Source organism: Megascapheus bottae, chromosome 2 (genome assembly GCF_031878675.1).
Source record: "Megascapheus bottae isolate mThoBot1 chromosome 2, mThoBot2.hap1, whole genome shotgun sequence".
Classification (NCBI taxonomy): Eukaryota; Metazoa; Chordata; class Mammalia; order Rodentia; family Geomyidae; genus Megascapheus; species Megascapheus bottae.
In genome coordinates this window covers 13,639,717-13,660,331 of record NC_143510.1, presented here as the reverse complement: position 1 = coordinate 13,660,331, position 20,615 = coordinate 13,639,717, and the positions used below count along the sequence as shown (strand labels likewise).

General features: G+C 42.8%; 1 protein-coding gene across 5 annotated transcripts in view; it reads left to right on the top strand.

The window, feature by feature from the left end:
• The window catches only part of Arhgef3 (Rho guanine nucleotide exchange factor 3), a 289,317-nt gene that overhangs the window by 245,773 nt on the left and 22,929 nt on the right, over positions 1 to 20,615 (top strand). For 4 of the 5 annotated variants that reach the window (XM_090320712.1, XM_090320709.1, XM_090320710.1 and 1 more), the window contains 2 exons: positions 3,857 to 3,964; positions 19,334 to 19,504. In XM_090320712.1, the coding sequence (XP_090176838.1) occupies positions 3,857 to 3,964; positions 19,334 to 19,504 (279 nt within the window). Of the gene's footprint in view, positions 1 to 2,841; positions 3,031 to 3,856; positions 3,965 to 19,333; positions 19,505 to 20,615 lie in introns of those variants that run through there. The other variant, XM_090320727.1, reaches the window with a different exon arrangement.

The following is a 20,615-nucleotide window of genomic DNA, read 5'->3' as shown; positions in this document are numbered from 1 at the left end:
TTGGTGCTGGTCCTGGGGCTGAACATTGTCCCTGACAACTTTTGTTCAAGGCTAGAAGCACTACCACTTGAGCCACAACTTCATTTATTTATTTATTCATTTATTTGTTTGTTTGTTCTTTCTTTCCTTCCTTCTTTCCTTTCTTTCTTTTTTTCTCTTTTTTTCTTTCTTTCCTTCCTTCTTTCTTTCTTTTTTGTGGTTTAGTGGCTTTAGACCATAATCCTCAGATCTTAGCCTCTCCTGAGTAGCTATGAGCCACCAGTACTGGACTATGGCCCTGTTTTTGGAGATTATATTGATGTGGTAGTCATTTTCTTATACTATACAGGATTAGATATATACAGGATTATTATATTCCCCAGTGAGGGAATATAAAAATTGATTTACTTTTTTAAAAAGTTACATTAAAAATTTACCAAGCACTGGTGACTCACGTCTGTAAAGCTAGCTATTCAGTAGGCCGAGATCTGAGGGTCTCTGTCTGAGGCTGATCCAGGAAAAAAGTCTGTGAGATTTTTATCTCCAATTAATCACCAAAAAGCTGAAAATGGGTCTGTGGTTCAAATGGTAGAGCACTAGCCATGAGAAAATGTTCAGGGACAGGCCCAGCATTCAAGCCCCACACAAAAAACTTGTATTAAGAATAAAGGTACATTTGTTTATAACTTAGCATAAGAGATAATTTAAACTGTGAAATCACATCTTCGGTTGAAAAAACCTCTATGCTGCCTTTCTTTATTCTCTTTTCCTTCTCTCCATCTCTTCATCTTTCCTTTTCTTTCTCCCTCCCCCCCCTCCTCCTCCTCTTCCATCTCCTTCTCCTCCTCCATCCTTTCTCTGTCCTCCTAAAAGGTAGGTGAAGGAAAAACAGATAAAACAGTCAATAGAAGTCATTGTGAATTCACAGCAAACTTGGTGTGAAAGGGTACTTGATACTTGGTAAAGGGTGATTCACCCCCTACTCTTGGCAAGACAAAGATTAAATTGCTTTAGAATCAGGAATTCGACTGGTGTACTTACTGTCTTGGCTTGTAATTATCAATATGCATGCAGGGGTTCCTAGCTAGTGCAATAAGACAAGAAACCAAAAAAAAAAGTTATGAAGCTTAGAAAACATGAAGCAATATATTGTTATTGAGACAATTTTGTTCACGTGGAATGCTCATTGCCTTTTCTGCCTCTTTGTAAGTTCTTTAGAGATTCTTCTGCATGCCTTCTTTTAAGTTCATGTGTCTGAGATATTGTGTATACTCAAAACAGGGTGCTGTTTTTCCTGGGTTTAGCATTGACCTTGCCCAGCTTGAGGCAGTTTGAGGTTTTGGGCTAGGAACCCTCCGCAAATTGCATTCTACCATTTCTCTGCAAAGCCTGAAAGCACCAGTAGTATTGCCTTTGCTAGTCTCAGTAGAGCTATTTGGCTAGAATTTGGAAACATTTTCCCTGAGGGCTCTCTTTAGATAACAGTAAAATGTAGCTGGAGCCAAACTGAGTAAATGGAAAAGAAAAATCTAATTAGACAAGGAATAGTTCTTTAATCTCCTATTCTCACCAAAGCCCTCAAGGAGGAGACCATAATTCATTCTCCTTGTGTTGAATGGGCACAGATGTTTCCCTGCCCCACTCCTCTCGGTCCACTGACCTGGAAGAGGTCTGGTTTTGAACCAAAACACCTGGCTGCACTGCTGGATCCTAGCATGCTGAATCCCATGGCAGTGGCTTCTGACTCGACTGTGCGTCACGGGCACGTGGGCAATGCCTTTGGCAAACAATTTCCAGGGGATCTCAAGTAGCCCCCATGCTTCACCTACAGAAGAGCTGGCATTTGTATTGAACCTATGTCTTAGAGCTGTGGGGGCTAATGCTTCTCCCACTAGGTCATGTAAAATGGGTCGCAGACTCAGCAGAACCTTAGAACAGATGACACAGCAAGTGGAGGGGAGCAGGCTCAGCCTGCAGCCTGCCAAGTGCCCAGCGTTCCCTACCCCCCCCACCCCCCCCCCCCGCCCTTTAAGCAAGGGAACTCAGCTGCTGTTTGCCCTTCAACCTCCCCGTACAGATAGAGAAATGTATGCCTCTGCAGCCATTAAAATGAGGCTCAGAATCTCTAGGCTCTGAACTCCATATGGGATTATCTGAGACCAAGTCCTGTTTCCACCCGCAGGGAGTCACTTGCTGCAGCCTAGTTTATGCTACCAAAGGTAGAGCTATCACAACCTAAACAGGAGCCATTTGGAGCAATTCAGGAGATGCCTGAGAGGCTGTGCGTGCGCATGCACACGTGAGGATTCAATATGCCAATGGTGCAGCTGTGACGTGATTTTTTTTTTCTTCTTCCAAATCCTCTGTGGGTGCAGAGGCTCAGGACAGAACATCCTGAAGGACGGCACAGCAGAAGGACTTACTGGAGCTTTCTTTTCAGCACTTCTATCTGTATGTAATTCAACCAACCACGCTGAGAGACTTCTTTGCATTTTGGAATGGAGCCTTCCGAGCATTCTGAGAGTTTTCTCTATCTGTTTCAGCTTAGCACGGGATCCAGAGGGCTGTGCTGCAGTCTGGAGTCAGTTTCTTGTTTTAGAAAAGTGATCGACCATTTTGAGTGATCATGAAGTGACTCTTAGACATATTGTGGATTTTTTTGTACTTCTTTTTACGTGAGTTTAAATTTATTTTATCTCAATACCAGCGAACTTTGGGGCCAGTCTATTTCAGAGTTGACTTCTAATTTCTGAGACTGGCAAGGGCATACTATGATGACATGAAAACATCCTGGTAGAAGTCCAGAGTCACCAAGCACCTGCTATGTTGCAGATGCTCTGCAGGGCTGGCCTGAAGAACTGGAACTTGAGTGTTCACTCAACAGAACTTGAGAGTAATGGCTGAGAAGGAAAGATGAGCATCTAGGTCCTTCATCAGGAAATGTTTGAGGTTTGCCACAATTGTCTGCTTTGGCTTTTTCCATCCAAATTTGGCGTTTTCATGTGCCACCCAGCAGCTACAACAGGTCAGATGGAGCTTAGGAAGACAAGGGTAACTGTTCTCTTTGTCTTTTGTAAACTGTTGTCTCTGTCATCTCTCTCTTTTAGCCTGTTGTTTTTATTTATGTAATTTTTGTCTGCAGTCATTGGAACAAATAGGCTTCCTCTCACCCATCAGCCAATTTCAGATGTACAAACATACTTTCTGCAGAGGTGATTAACAAAACTAGTAGCTATAAATAGTGTCGAAACCACTGATTTTTTTCCCCTCCTGTCTGGTTTCTTTTGCTCTCAGAGTTTTTTTTTTTTTAATTTGTGGATATTAATATGTACATTTGAAATGCACTGTAGATACTAAGATACTTTCTTAAGATCCCAGAAATCTCTTTTTGAAGAATAAAATTTTAATTTATTGGCTTAAAAAATCATCTTTGTGCTATAGAAAAGCCATTGCATAAAAGAAAAGAGGCTCCAGACAAGGTGGGGTAAGGTTTTGAAAAGGATGAATCCAGAAGAAGTGGAAGACGCGTCAGTGTCTGGCAGCGTTGTTACAGAGGAAATCAGAGGTCACTTTTCTCTACTGGGGTGGGCAGAATGATTGAAGTGGAAGCTTCTGAATTAAAGGCTGGTAGATCCTGGAGCTGCTTCTGTCCTGATCGAACTGCCCTCTCTCCCCCGCCCCACCTCGTTCACATCTGTCAGTTTTCCTCTCTGCTCTTAAGCCAGGTCCTGTCCACGGAGTTGGAGTGAGACAGGACCCTGTTTACATCCTTTAAATGGGTGTCCAGCCAGCAGCTGATGCAGTGAGACGATAGAATTACTCCCGTTTAGAAATTAACCTTGACATTTTCCCTCTCTCTCTCTTTTTAACCCTACAGGAACCTAGTAATAAGCGGGTTAAACCCCTTTCCAGAGTCACATCGCTAGCAAACCTCATCCCACCTGTGAAAGCCACGCCGTTAAAGCGCTTTAGCCAAACGCTGCAGGTAAGAAAGGCACAATGGCTTCATACTTGGGAAGCAGAGAGCTCCCCTGTCCTGTCCAGAATGTTTGCTGGTTCCAAGCTGACTTGAATCAATGTCTGTTTCAATAGAAGATGGAAGAGTGAAGGAAGAAAAATGGCTTCAAGTGACAATCAGGGATCAGGTGGGCTCAGAACTACTTCTTGGCATTTTTCTTATAATTGTATTTCTGTGCCCTACTCGCATGCACTCTGGCAGGTTTTTTATTTTAAATGCTCCTGAGGAAGCCAGCACATGGTAGGCGCTGGTGGGGAGTAGAACCGGGGGCAGCAAAGTACACCTCGAGAAACAACTTCAGCCAGATACTTGAAGGAAAGAAAAAAGGCGCATTAGCTTTACCATTGGATGACTAATTGATAGACTGATTGTTATGTGTGATTACTAGAGCTTGAACTCAAAGTGTGGGAAAGAACTCAGATTTTTCTACTTAAAGCCGGCATACTCCAGCCACTTTTACTGCTTAATTGGAGATCAGAGTCTCATGGATTTTCTTACTTGAGTTTGCTTCAGCCTCAATCACTAGATCCCAGCCTCCTGAGTAGCTAGGATCATACCTTGTCCAGTAGAGAGGGGTGTGTGTGTGTGTGTGTGTGTGTGTGTGTGTGTGTGTGTATGTGTGTGTGATGGGGCTTAAACTCTGGGTCTGGGTGTTGTCCCTGAGCTCTTCAGCTCAAGGCTACCTGGCCCCACTTCCTGTTTTTCTAGTGGTTAATTGGAGATAAGTGTCTCATGTTCTTTATTGCCTGGGCTGGCTTTGAACCATGGTCCTCAGATCACAGCCTCCTGAGTAGCTAAGGTTACAGGCATGAGCTACCGTGCCCAGCTCAGTAGGGTTTTTCTGGTTTTAAAAATAATTGTAAATTTTATTGTAAAGGTGATGTACAGAGGGGCTACAGTTACATAAGTCAGGTAAATGAGTACATTTCAATGTCACCCCCTCCTTCATTCTCTCCCAGTTTGTCCCCTCCCACCACCCCCATTTCCAACCTAATGTCTAGTGAATATCACTGCTGAATTGGTTCACCCCTTGTCCCACTGTTTCTGTGCTTCCCCTTTCCCCTCCCCAATTCAGATAAACTTACATACAAGACAAAGGGTACAGAAAAGCCACCAGCACAACCATGTTCATTGCAGCATTGTTTACCATAAATAAGATATGGATTCAACCCAAATGCCCCTCAGTGGATAAATGGATTACGAAAATGTGGTAAATATACACCATGGAATTCTATGCTTCCCTCAGAAAGCATGAAATCACCCCATTCGTAAGGAAATGGAAAAACCTGGAAAAATTATACTAAGTGAGCAGACCCAAGAAACCGGCTCCATGGTTTCCCTCATTTGTAATAATTAGAATATGCCTATAAATCTACAAGTAAACCCAATGGATAATAAATAATTACACTTGGTTTAATAAATAATTACACTTGATTAATTAAAGAGCATTAGTATGTTTAAATATACAAACACACTGTAAAATAGTTAAATATCTGCATTTTTTAAAAAACATGCAAAGATGACTTTGCCCTTGAGAATCAAAACTCTTTATCAGATACCCAGAGTTCTGGGGTTTGAACTCAGGGCTGCTCTCTTGCTAGTCTATCTCTTGAGCCATGCTTGCAGCCTGTTTGGGGTGGTTATTTTGAGTTAAGTGTATTTTTCAGCCTGAGCTAGGCTCAAACCTCTGTCCTCCAGATCTCAAGCTTCAGAGTAGTTAAGACTACAAGCACCTTCCCACCGCATCCTCTGCAATTGCTTTTCTGTTTTTACCATCCTGCCTTCACTGAAGACTCTGCAGAAAGCTGATGAGAAATATATTTATTTTACATTCAAGTTTCAATATAAGATTTTTAATCATATTCAGATACACACCTCATTACCCTTTTCCCCTACTGCCTCCTTGTATTATTATTATCATTATTATAATTATCTTTTGTATTTATTATCATTCAGGTCTAGGATTCTGAGTATGAGCAAAAACATATTTGTGTTCCTTTTCTTGGTGGTACTGAGGTTTGAACTCAGGGCCTCATACTTACTGAGCTTGCTTACTTAGCTGGTACTCTACCACTTGAGTTATGTCTCCAGCCCAATTTTTGTTTCCTTTTTTTTCTTGCCAGGACTGATTTTAAACTTTGATCCTCCAAATCTCAGCCTCTTGAGTAACTAGATGACTAAGGTAGTTACTCTAGACAACTAGTGTAACTAGACAACCCATTGGTTCCTTGTTATATGTGTCTCTCTGAGCTTGCTGACTCACAGGTTTTTTATGTTTGTGCTCCTTGAAAACTGGCTTCCATGGCCAGGGGCGGTGGCTCACGCCTGTAATCCTAGTTACTCAGGAGGCAGATCTAAGGATTGCAGTTCAAAGCCAGCCTGGGCACTAAACAGAGTTATCTCTAGTTAACCATTAGAAAACCATAAGTGGCTTGGTGGTTCAAGAGGTAGGGCAATAGCCTTGAGCTGAAGAGCTCAGGGACAACACCCAGGCCCAGAGTTCAAGCCCCATGACCAACCAAAAAAAAAAGAAAGAAAAACAGAAAATTGGCTTCAATACTTCAGTATTTCTGCATGTTTTTGTTTTGGCAAAATCATTTTAATGTTTATCTTTTTAGATATCATGGTAAAGAGATAGCTCTAGGCTACATGTATGAAACAGAAATAACCTTGCTGAGACAGAAATGATTTACCCGAGTGTAGTGCTATGTAACTATAATCCCAGCACGGAAGGAGGCAGGAGAATCAAGAGCTTAAGGCCAGCTTGAGCTATACATGAAAACTTATCTCAATGGGAAAAGGAGGAAAGAAATAGAACAATTATTCATATTGGTTATGCACACAGTCCTTGAACAACCTGCTTGTGGGGAAAGGAATTCATATATGGAAATATACCCCTCAGATGGTATGTGTGAGGTAGCAGGCCTTTGTGTCACATATCATGCCTTCCAAGTCTTTCTTTTGGCTCCCCAAGTAAGTTTTACTTCCTTTCTTTTGTTCTTGAGGGTTCCATACAGGAGACACTGCAGGAAATAGTTGACCATTTAGGAAATTTTTATTGCTCTAGAGAAGTAGAACAGAGAGAATTGTCATGTTTGCAGAATGCCCTGGAAGCATGGAGAATGTCATCACTCCTCCCCTCCCTCACCCCCAAATACCTCCCTGTAACTCACCTTGGGGCATATGTTGCAATTTCTGCAGCATTATTTCCTGCCCTAGCATCCCAGCAATTGACTCCTGATTGGGTCCCTCTCTGGCTAGACTGAGAGATGTGAGTTCCAAAGGGGTTTTCATTGGACCGGCTTTGCATCCATCCTTCTTGTGTAGGTTTCAGTGCCATTTCTAATAGGGGTGCAGTGCAAAACAAGAGAAGTAAGGGTGCTTCAAGTCTCCTAGCATCTGTTCACCCTGTCTGGAATGTTTCGAAAATGATTTGAAGCTGAAGCAGCTTGATTTTCTGTTACTGTCTTCCTTTCCCCTAGCTCCTGGTACTCAGAGCTATATTAATGCCTTTGGATATCCAGTTATGTCTTTAAGATTAGGTTCCTTTAATTATAGAGTAAAAGAAACCTAAAGTCCTAACCTGATGCTTTCATCAATACTGGAGCACTTAGCAGCCCTTCCTCTGGCCCTTAGGAGACTGCAGTTAGCCCATGACATTGGGGAGTTCTGGGCTGGCAGCCTGTCGCAAAGACATTAAATGCCCATTCACAAGTATGAGTGGTGCTTGCAGTAAGACACTGGGGGACTTGTTCTGTGTTGCCTCCTTTACACTCCTATGGGCTGGGAGCTTGGGCTTCCGTACAAAGGCAGCATTTGTGGACACTGGGGAGGGAGCCCGATTCCATGGCTCTCTGTTCCTCGACAGGAAGGTTAATGCAGTGTGGTCAGTAGACTGAATCACAGATGTCTGGATCCCTCTGGGCCTATAAATTCCCTCCTGGACTGCTTGAAAGCGCTGAGGGAGGCTGGCGTGTATTCTTCTGGTGGAGAGTGGGGAAAGCAAGCTCCCCATGGTCCAGCTGCAGCCTCAGCCCTGCTTCACTGTGCACATCTGTGCACAGCTGCTGGGCACATTTGAGCCAAGTCTACTTAGCCATGGAATGCTGTGATCTGAGCCCTTTGTTCTGTGTGGACACGAACCTCTTTCTTTTCCGTGATAAACACGTATGTTCATCATGGAAAAATACAGAAAAGGAAAAAAAAGAACATGTCTGTCCTTCTACTCCATAACAACCCCTGCTAGTATTTTAATTATTTCTTTCCAGTATTATTGTAGATATAAATATATATCTTAGATAAACTGAGCTCAGCTTAAGGTCACATGTAGTATCTGAGATCCTGTTGCTTGTTTTTTAAGTAGTAAATAATAATAGCTACTATTATTATTAGAAAAGTGACTGTGCTGCTCTTAGATTCTCAGGAGTTGGGGTTCCAGTCTGGTGATGGAGGCCTGCCCGGAGTTGGGGTTCCAGTCTGGTGATGGAGGCCTGCCCTTTTTAGCTGATACAATAAACCACGCATCCCCTCTCTTGGTTGTCACCCCTGCAGGGAGAATTGTTTGGCTGAACAAGGATTTCTCTCAGTGGTTCTTTTTTTGGCCCTTAGATCTAGAAGTAGTTAGGTTTTGTTTGTTGGGTGTGTGTGTGTGTGTGTGTGTGTGTGTGTTGCTCCTGGGGCTTGAACTCAGGGCCAAGGCACTGTACCTTGATGTTTTTTCTTTTCTTAAACTTTTTATTAAAACATGAAACTGAGTTTTTATGTCATATTTCAAATGTCACATTCTACAAATAAGTATTCAAGAAAAAAAGCTATATGCAATCTCTGGTGCATAAATTTAAGAACAATTAAAATTAAGCTAAAAGTGGCAGGATACAAAATCAACCTTCAAAAGTCAGTAGCCTTTCTGTATACCAACAATAAACAAACAGAATGAGAAATCAACAAAATGATCCCATTTGTCCCTGAGTTTTTTCAGCTCAAAGCTAGCACTTTACCATTCGAGCCACAGCTCCGTCTCAGTTTTGTTTTGTTTTTGTTTTTTTAATTGAAAATAAAGGTCTCAGGAACTTTTCTTCCTAAAAGGGCTTCAAGCTGTGCTCTTTGACTAGGATTACAGGTGTGAGTCACCAGTGACTGGCTGACGTTATTTTATGTAACCTAGATGCAACATAAATGTAGGAAAATTAATGGCCTTCATTGATTTGTTTTTGGTAGTATCACGGTTATATACATACTAGGATATATATGTACATATATGTATATACACATGTGTGTGTATCTATATACATATATAGATACACATTATGTGTAATAAAATAGGAAATCAAATTCTTTACAGTAGTTATCTCTTGAGTTCACAATTATAAGGAGACTTTTACAGTTTCTTTGTTTTCTTTTATTGTCCTCCATTACATAAAAATTACAAATGAGTAGAGAATGAGTAGGTGGGCTGGAAGTAATGCTTTATCTATTTCTATTCAACTTAAATATAAAGAATAACAATGTCACTTTTACAACCCAAAATGAATATAATTTGAAAGTTTTATGTGATAAAATATACTAGAGAGAAGTGAGCCTAGGAATGGCCTGGGGTTTGTTGTTGAGTTCTTGCTTTGGTACGGGCCATCAAAGATGGGTGCCTACCAAGGAATGGCACACGTTTGGAGGAATCTGTGTTGAGTTTGGGGAGGTTCAGAGATGGGTAAAATGAAGGGGATGATGAGCCTTTCAGGAATGTGATAACCAGTCATCTCATATGAGGAATATGGGGGAAGATTCCCAAGCTTATGTGCCTAATTCCATATCTGGCAACCATAATTTTCCTCTTTAAGGATCTTGCCTAATATCCTTTGGTCTTATGTCACCAACTTCTCATTCACTGATAAGAGTTTTTGGTCCCTAGATAGTTGACAGACATAGAGACAAGCTTGGGTTGTGTGGGGGAATGGATGCACAAGTGTGTGTTGCAGGAAGCAACTAGAAGTCAGACTGTCTGACTACCTTGGAAGTGACAGGTGTAGCTGAGAAGTAACCTGTGTCCAGTATCAAGAGGAACTTCTGGTTCTTGCCTGTTCATCACTGTTCCTGGAATAATGGAAGACCATTGTAACTAGTTAATTGCTAGATTAAAGCCTGTCATTAAAGCTTCCGGTTTCTTAAGTACTTACAGTGGGACAGCCCCTGTACAGACTGTGGGCCTTATGGCATCTCCAGAACTCTGTGAGGTCAACTTCATGGAGAAGAGACCTATGGGTAGGGACACATAGCCAGTGGTTGCTCGAGCCAGGATTCTACAGGATATTTAGGACACCTCTTTTAATAAGCATCTCACAAAAAGTCATAACAAAGCCTTTGATTTGCCAGGATTGCAAAACAGCCACCCAAATTGCAGAGTGGCCCGGCTGTCCCTTACCTCTCATCTCTTGGATGGAAGTCATAATTTCCAGCTCTTGGGGCATTTTATTACGGCAAGGGCCATTTTTGAGGTGCTGAATGAGGATGGTTGGGCAGATACCCCCAAACCCTGGAGATTTTTTTTTTTTTTTTGTCAGTTGTGGGGCTTAAACTCTGGGCTTGGATGCTGTCCCTGAGCTCTTCAGCTCAAGGCTACTGCCCTACCCTTTGAGCCATAGCACCACTTCCAGTGTTCTAGTAGTTAATTCAAGATAACAGACTTTAGCACCTAGGCTGGGTTTGAACCACAATCTTAAGACTCAACCTCCTGAGTAGCTAGGATTACAGGTGTGAGCCACTGTGCCCAGCAGTGAGGAAATTTTCTTTCTTTCTTTCTTTCTTTTTCTTTCTTTCTTTCTTTCTTTCTTTTTCTTTCTTTCTCTCTTTCTTTCTCTCCCTCTCCCTCTCCCTCTCCCTCTCCCCCCCCTCTTTGTTGGTTGTAGGGCTTGAACTCTGCTGGGCACTGTCCCTGGGCTCTTCAGCTCAAAGCTACCACCCTACCATTGAGCCAAGTCCCACTTCCTGTTTTCTAGAGGTTAACTGGAGATCAGAGTCTCAGGTCCTTTTGTGCCCAGGCTGGCTTTGAACCTTGATCATCAGATCTCAGCCTCCTGAGTAGCTAGGATTACAGGTGTGAGCCACTGTGCCCAGCACTGAGGAATTTTCTATATACCTAAGCCAAATAATGTCTTCAGCTGTCATTTAATCTATTTGTAATTTCACTGAGCTGCAGAAAGATTTCACCTCCTGCTGGGTCTTTAAGGTTTGATATTTATTGGTCATAAATTGGTTGGGACCTCTTTTACCTGTGACTTTCTATCTGTAGTGCTACTTTTAAATTGGTGTTCATGGTTTTACATGATTTGTCAACTACTTTTTTTCATGGTTCATAAAAAGTCCAGAAAATAAATGTAGAAAACTAAGAATTGGAAAGTAGAAATTCTACCTGCATCCAGGGGAGAACTTCCTGTTAATGCCTTTTGGTGGGGAGGTTGCTCATTTAATTTAGCAGTACTGTGCTGGATCGCAAGGCTTCATAGTTGTAGAGAGGCACTCAATCGTTGAGCCATGCCTCCAGATCATTTTTTGCATCAATCGTTGAGCCATGCCTCCAGATCATTTTTTGCACTGGTTATTTTGAGATAAGGTCTTGATTTATTTTTTCTCTAGACTCTACCTGGACTGTCATCAGCCTGTCACATACTTTCAGTCATAGTTGGGATGACAGGTGTGTGCCATTGTTTCCAGCTTCTTCTGCTGAGATAGACTCTCCTAGACTTTCCTTTCTGAGTGGCCTGTAACTGCAGTCCTCTGGATCTCAGCTCCCTACATAGCTGAAGTGACAGGTCTGTACCACTACACCTAGCTTTTCATTATACTGACTTGGCTGGGAGTGTGGTCTAGTGGTAGAGTGCTTGCCATGCATGATGCCCTGGGTTCAATTCTTCAGTACCACATACACCGAAAAAGCCAGAAGTGGCACTGTGGCTCAAGTGGCAGAGTGCTAGCCTGAGCAAAAAGTGTCCAAGGACAGTGCCCAGGCCCTGAATTCAAGTCCTAGGACTGGCAAAAAAAATAGATACAGATATAGATATATAGGTAGATATATGTATACTGACTTATTGTTCTTCTCTCCCTATAAATTATTGTAGTAAAGATTCTCCAAGGAACTATTTGGGCCAAGTATTCAGAGATGTGTGTGGCGTTGTTAATGGATGAAAGCAATCAGGAGCTGGGTATTGGTAGCACACACCTGTAATCCTAGTTAATCAGGCGGCAGAGATCTGAGGATTGCGGTTCAGAGCCAGCCAGATAGACAGATCTAATATTATTATTTCTAATTAACTAGCAAAAAGTCAGAAACAGAGCTGTGGTAGAGTGCCAATCTTGAGCTACTGTCGGGGTCCTTCATCCCTGGTCCCTCTCTACTAGGAGGGGGGATGGGGAAAAACATACCCCAACCAGTCCAAGCTGCAAGAGGAGAGGGCCCACTGTCCTCTGGCACTCAGCCTTCTTACCCTGGAGCACGAACAGAGACGCCATGCAGCTTCATCAAGGCAGGAAGATCTCTCTCTTTATTCCCCAAATCCCTCCTCCTTATATTGGGTGCAGGAGCCTAGCAGCAGAACAGGTGGGCAGGACAAAGAGGCCCACGTGTTTTATCCCTATTACAAGCCTCAGCAGAGAGTGATCAGGACATGGCTTTACACGGCTCCCAACAAGCTACAGCATGAAGCCCTGAGTTCAAGCCCTGTGATGGCACATACCCACACGTGTGCACACACACACACACCAGGAGTTTTCCCCTTATCCATGATTTCAGCTTCCACAGGTTCACTACCAATGGTCAGAAAGCATTAAATGGAAAATTCCAAGAATAAACAGTTGGTAAGCTTTAAATAATTTTTATTATAGTGTATTTTTATAATGGTTATATTTTTATTACTCACTGTTAATCTTACAGCACCTCTTAGGAGGCCTTTGTCATAAGCTATGTGTGTATTGGAAAATAAACAGTACCTATTAGATACAGTAGTACTGTCGGTGGCTTCAGGTCCCCACTGGGGGTTTTGGGGCACACCTCTGTGGATAGAAGGGACTGTGCACATGCCAGCACTAATGGAAGAGTAGCCATGAGTCCAGAGCCACCCATCAGGGATAGCAATGACTATCAGGGATAGCAGCAGGCATCTGGCTAAGACTTGGACATACCATGATTTAGGCATCTCTGTGAGGTCCTTGTTATCGTAACCTTGAAGCCATTTTATTTTACTTTAGAGCCTTCAAGCTTAACCCAGATCTGTATTTTGGAGTTGAACAGCTGCACTCCATTCCTATTCCAACACTTATGCCATCACTTGTTTCTTGTAGGGCTTCTCTCCAAGGTGCTGTTTTTGTTTTTGTTTTTTAAGTCACCTTTTACAAATGTAGTTTTCTCCTGCACTCCTGTCCTAAACCCCAATCCATTTAATCATGAACCATCTGCTACCAACTAGCAACATAGTCACGAGGACAAGTGAATTTACCTTGTCTGAACACCCTGTGTTTTGGATCGCATTGTCTTTGGTTGTGGAGAGCAGTCTGTTTTTGGAAGAGGATGAAGGAGCACCCCACTGAACAGACAGCTTTAACAAATCAAATCTGTTCCTGTCAACCTACAGGGCTTGCATTTCCTCTGACATGTGTCAAGGGCTCTTTTTCCACCTAACAGACAGGCCTCTCTGCAGCTTCTCCACATGACCAGCTCAGGCTAAGCTTGGACACTGATTTCTTGAATCTGCATTCTCTGTGTGCCTTGTGGCCATTATTGTGTTAGCTACCAGCAGCTATGAGCTTTGGAAGGTATTATTATTACTATTATTACTATTATTATTGCCAGTCCTGGGACTTGAACTCAGGGCCCGAACACTGTCCTTGGGCTTTCTCAAGACCTAGTGCTCTACCTCATGAGCCACAACACCAATTCCATCCTTTTCTATGTACGTGGTACCAAGGAATCGAACCTGGGACTTCATGCATGCTAGGCAAGCACTCTACCACTAGGCAAAACTCCCTGCCCCAAAGAGGGTTTTTATTGTTGTTATTTTGCTAGAACAGATTCCCTCACGGAAACTCCTCCTTGTCCTGGAACATTTTTCATTTTAGTCCCAGAATGCTCGTAGCCAGGCGGACCCATTGACCTGTTTCTGTTTTGAGCCCTCGCAAGGCTGGGGCTCTCATTTTCAGTATCTCACTCCAGGGTACAATGGCAGTGTCTGCAGAGATTGTGGCTCACACAGCTGAGATGGGAATGCTACCAACATCAAATAACTAAAGGCCAAGAATGCCGCTCGATAGTCCTATCATGCAGACAGCCCTGCCCCCAGTAAAGGATTTTGTCACTCACAGTGTTCAGTGACAAGGCAGAGAAACTTCCATAGACTAAGAAAGCATAGGGAATTCATCCATTTGGGCACACGCACCGCACCACACCACACCACACCACATCACACCACACCACATCACACCACATCACACCACATCACATCACAGCAGACTTGGATTGTCATTCAGACAGTCCTAGTCCACTCCTAGCGTGGTCAGTGTTGTTGTGGACACTTGCCTGTGTTGGCCAGCCAGCTGCTGACTTGACACCTGACCCTCTTTCCTTATTCTTCTTTTGGAATAAAGAACCTTACTCCCATTCTGAGTGGAGTAAGGGAAAAAACAAAACAAAACGAAAGTGCTTGGCTTAATCAGCCTAATGCAAATGGAACTCTGAAGCTTGATTGGTCGAAGATCAACTGTCATTCTACTTTAACCAGATTTCTGTCATCAGAAGACAGGAGCTAGGGCTTGTTGCGATATACGACTCCATGGAAGCAGCAGTAAAAAGGATCAGGTTTTGGAAGGAAACTGGCATGATTTTGGATTCCACCATCTGCTAAGGCTCAGTTCTTTCACTAGTTAAAATGAGAGGAAAGGCAGGCGCTGGTGGCTCAGCCTGTAATCCTAGCTATTCAGGAGGCTGAGATCTAAGCCAGCCCTGCAGTCAAGTCTGTGAGATTCCTGTTTTCAGTTAACCCCAAAAAGCTAGAAGTGGCGCTGTGGTTTAAGTGGTAAGAGTGCTAGCCTTAAGCACAAAAGCTTAAGGACAGCATCCAAGCCTAGAGTTCAAGCCCCAGGAGTGGTTTAAAAAAACAACAAAAAAAAGAAACTCTCCCCTTGCAGGGTGGAAGGGAGAATTAGAGAATTTGAATCCAAAGATCTAAGCACATAAGGACCTTCCTTGAAAGCCCCCATAGTACCCTGAACCCCCACAGTCAAAAGGACAAAAGGAGTGGGTGGGGGTTCTTAAGGCTAGCGTTCATTTCAGATAGTTCACCCGTCTCTCACTTCCCCAAACGACACAAAGATCCCCAGCTCTCCAAAAATGTCTCAATAAATGCCTAAAAATATGCTCAATCTTTCTTCCATTCACAAGCCAAGACAGGAATTGAGGTGTAGTGGTTTTGCCTGTCCGATGGATAGCCACCTGTTAGTGAGCGCGTAGCTAATGTGGATGGCATTTTGGCACGTGCCAACATTATAATGGTGCTGCTAGAGAGGCTCTGGAGCTTGCTGAGAACATGTGAAATCCTAGGTTTGGTACCCAGCAGCATAAATAAGCACATAAATAAAATAGTATGTTTATTCTTCTTAGGGAATTTTATCCCAGAAGTCTGCTTTACAGAAATATCACTTTGACCTTTTTTTTTCTTTTGTAATTGCCAGAGGCTTGAAATGATGTCATTATCCCACATTTAGGAGATAACTGAACAAAGCCCATAGAATGGGGACTAACTACTGAAAAGAACATGCAAAGATATTGTTGTGTAAAAAGAGAAGACATTGGGGCCAGGAGTTTGGCTTAGTGGTAGAGTGCTTGCCTAGAATGCAGGAAGATTCCTCGGTACCACATGCAGAGGGGAAAAAAAACCCGGAAGTGGTGCTGAGGCTCAAGTGGTAGAGCTCTAGCCTTAAGAAAGTCCAAGGACAGTGCTCAGACCCTGAACTGGCAAAAAAAAAAAAAAAAAAAAAAAGACATTGTGTTTTCTGTGAATAGAAAATGTCTGGAAAGGTCTATAAGGAACTTATTTAAAGGTACTTCTAGAAAGTGGCTTGTGGAAAAAAGATGGGATTTGCACTTCATATTCTGTGCTTGAAAGCTGGTGTAAATTGCTTAAATGTGTGTGGAGAAGTCTGAAGTTGGTCAAGGCTGATGGTGGAATGAGAGGGGTGATTCTTCCAAGTGAAGTGGAAAGGTTTCATTTCATTTCCAGTTCTCCATTGTGTTTTCCTTTGTGTTCTTTAATTCCTCTCCCCAGTTGCCAGCAGGACCACAAGGGGTTACTTCTGACTCACTGGGCCCCTTTGACCTTGTAGTGGCTGTGGCTAATTGACTCTGAGTGCCACTTAGTGTAGTTATTGTTTATAAGGGAGCATGTTTAAAGACTATAGGATTCTTGAGTCGCCATGAGTGAGCTGTGTGATTGGTGCAGGTGCTTTCTTCATCTCCTAAACAAAGCTGGCCCTTTAACCAGCCCTGGAGCTAACAGAAGCCCAGGCCAGCTGGAGGAACTCATGTCATTACTTGCAAACAGCCAACTTCCTGCTTCCAGAAGGCTCTGAGAACACCAAGGCCCCTTGCAAACTTCTTGTGCTTTTCATGTATTTTTCTTGGATGATTAAAAAAAACATATATATATATATATAATGTAGGCTAGAAATTACCTTTAAATGTTCACAGGATTAAAACAAGAGAATTTTATGGCATTTTATTCAAGTCTTGACTCATGAACATTCTTTCCACAGTTATATAGTGTGCATCTATTTATTTGTTTCTGGCTCTGGGGTTTGACCTCAGTTCTTGGACAGTGTCCTTGAGCTTCTTTGCTCAAAGCTAGTGCTCTACCACATCTGGCTTTTTGGTGGTTAATTGTAGATTACATACTTACCTGCCAGGCAGGCTTCAAACCATAAACCTCAGTTCCCAGCCTCCTGAATAGCTAGCATCTAATTTTAACTTCCATAGAAAGAACTTTTTTTTTGGTGGGGGGAGGTCAGTCGTGGGACTTGAACTCACAGAAACATTTTTTTTTTTTTTTGGCCAGTCCTAGTCTTGAACTCAGGGCCTGAGCACTGTCCTTGGACTTTCTCAAGGCTAGAGCTCTACCACTTGAGCCTCAGAATCACTTCTGTCTTTTTTTCTATGTAAATGGTACTGAGGAATTGAATCCAGGTCTTTGTGCATGCTAGGCAAACACTCTACCACTAAGCCAAACTCCCGGCCCCCAGAAACAATTTTTAACTGTTAAATTTGCTCAGAATTGTCTTTATGGCTAGATAATATTCTGAAGGTAGGTAATTATAACTTCACAATGCTCCTATATTGAATGAATTCTTTTGTGTGTGTGCATGCATGCATGCATGCATGCATAAATGTGCACAGCATTTGAATTCAGGGCCTCCAAGTTTTACTTGGGTTTTTCACTCAAGGCTGGCATTTTATCACTTAAGCCACACTTCTACTTCTGGCTTTTTGTTAGTTACTTGGAAATAAGAGCTCAAAGATTTTCCTGCCAGGGCTAGCTCTGAACTGTGGTCCTCATAACTCAGCCTCCTGAGTAGCTAAATTATAGGTGTGAGCTACTAGTGTCCAACTTAAGTGAGTTCTCTTTAAAAATACTCTTTAAGCTGGGAGTTTGGCCTAGGGGTAGAGTGCTTGCCTAGCATGCACGAAGACCCAAATTCGATTCCATGGTACCACATACATAGAAAAAAGCTGTAAGTGGTGCTGAGGTTCAAGTTATAGAGCTCTAGCCTTGAGAAAGTCCAAGGACAGTGCTCAGACCCTGAGCTCAAGACTAGGACTGGCAAAAAAAATACTCTTTAAGAGCTAGGTATGGTAAGGGTACATCTGTAGCCATGGCCATTCATGAGGCTGAGGGTCACTGAGCCCAAGAGTCCGGGGCTAGTATAAAGAGATAAGAGATCCTATCTCTTAAAAATCCTTACATTATTGAAATGTTATTATTGAATAGCAAAATAATTGATAACTACCTTAAAGCATGTTAATGACATCTCCTCATCTGTCACATGCAAACTCATTTTTTCTTGAGTGGCCAATTTGATTCTAAATGACTACCAGTGGTCAGCTCACAAAGGACTTCATATGCCAAGATAAGGCGCTGGAACTTCCCAGGGACACTTAATAAACGAGGGCATGAGCACAGTCATGCCTCTTTGCTCTGACAGTTTCCAGTGAATGTGTTAAAATCTCGCAGGCCAAAGACTACAGATGCATTTATCGTCTTTCCCTGTGCTTTGTGTCTGTCCTGAGGCGTGTCTTGCTCCTCTCCCCCACAGGTTGGACTCAGGCATTAGACCAGAGTCAATAAAGGCCTCTTGGAAAAGAAGCAGGGATATTGGGTAGACATCATTTGTTGCCAACATGGTATTTCCTATGAATAGTAGGCAGGACTTTTTTAGGTTATAGAACCTCGTCTGAAATAACTAGAAATGGATGTCTAAGGGTAGCTCTGCCTGGCTTCAGGCACAGTGGGATCCAGGGGCTCAAACAGTGAAGGTTGATAACACTTGTTCCCTTCTTTCCTTTGCCATGCAGTAGCTCTGACCTTGGGTGTGTCTTTCTGTTCTTCTGTGTGCCACCACACAGGCTTTTCTGTATGACCCAGGAGAGTTGTAGCAAAAAGGTTCTATTGTAATATCTCCTGCACTTACAGTCTTAGGGGAGTAGATTAATCATTTCTCTCATAAATCCTGAAGCCAATTGGGGGGGGGGGGAATGTGCACCTCCTCCGACAAGGAGAAGGTAATTGTCTTATTGTCAGGGCAGGGGAAGTCAGCCACCTAAACTATAGACCAGGGGACAAGGATATACCAAAGAGAATGAGACCCTGCTCAGAGAGAGAGGTGGGGGGGAGAAGGAGAGAGAGAGAACACAGGTATGCTGGCTCATTTTGTTTTGCTGGCCATATACCGCTGCTGTCCCTTGTCCTGTGGAAAAGGGCCGATGTCCACTAGAAAGGAACGCCCAGTGGCCATGGGTGAGCTGCCTGTGTGTGAGCATGGCCTGCCACACGCTGCTCCTGTAGCACATTTGCTGTCCCGGGTACACAGTGGCTGCTCTCAGCCCAGCACCTGTGTGACCTGGGCTCCCTGTCCAGGTTTCCTCAGCACAGCACGTAAGCCAGGCCCCGATTCCCAAAAGCCTTGTGCCCTGGCTCGCTTTCTTTGAATAGATGATTTATATTCTGACAAAGCCTACAGGAAAGTGTTCAGAGGATCCACCAGACCTGCTACTGAGCCTGTCCATTATGGTTTGTTCTCATTGTTCAGCGATCCATTAGCTTCCGCAGTGAGAGCCGCCCGGACATCCTCGCCCCCCGCCCCTGGTCCCGAAATGCCACCTCCTCCAGCACGAAGCGGAGAGACAGCAAGCTATGGAGCGAGACCTTCGACGTGTGTGTCAACCAGATGCTTACCTCCAAGGAAATCAAGCGTCAGGAGGTACAACTGGGGTTCCAGAAGCGGGCAAAGATGGGCAAGCCACAGAGGTCCCTTGCAGGCCAGAGAGAGGCCGCCGCCTCCTTCTCCTTCTCCACCTCCTCCCCTTCCTCCTCCTCCTCTTCTTTCTCCTCCTCCTCCTCGTCTTTCTCCTTCTCCTCCTCCTTCTCCTCCTCCTTCTCCTCCTCTTCCTCCTCCCTTACCTTTAGTGAACCACAAGCCCTGCTGGGTGGTGCAGCCTCTACTGTACCAAGAAATGGATGTGAGAACCAGGGTGAGGTTCAAACAGTAAAGCGAGGCCCTGAGTTCAAACCCTAGCACCCTCAAGAGAAATTGAGGTGAAAATCTGAGATTACAAAGATGTGGAAACCAAATGTCTAGGCAGAAATTCTGAACTTTACCAAAATAGCCATTTTAATTATATCTTGATATTTTTATAATGTATATAATTACTAAATATAATTATAAAATAGATAAAATGCTACTATGTAATAAGATACAAATTATAAATTAATATATATTATGTATATGATATATATCATGTCTATCATGTAATATACAATGTTATATATTTTGTATATTTATAATATATGTGAATATACTATATAGAAATATATATTATATTCTGTGTAATATAACAATATATAGTAATATATGTAATAATATGCAATAATATAATAATATATTATAATTTTAGAATATTTTATACAATAGCCAGTTGAAAGAACTTCTATTCAGCTTGGTAAGGAAAAATTTCTTCTCTGTGGAACATAGTTCACTTCATTCCTTGAAAATTTTCTGTAGCCACAGCCCTAAATAGCTATGATAGTCCCTTTAAGAGAGGACTTGTGTCCTGGCTTCCTCTAGTGACACTCTCAGAATGTGGATGTTTCATTGCAAACATGACATTAGCAAGGACATCACTTGAAAGCTTTCCAGGTTCTTTGACCAGGCAAAAAGTTCTAGGAATATGTGCACTGATATCAGGGCTTGAACTCAGTGCTTTGTACTTCTGCACCCAATTTCTTCTAGGAATTTTGTTTCTGGGCCTATTTGTACCCAAAGGAAAAGGTACAGGACTGCTTGTTGCAGTAATGTTGGGTTTTTTTTTTTT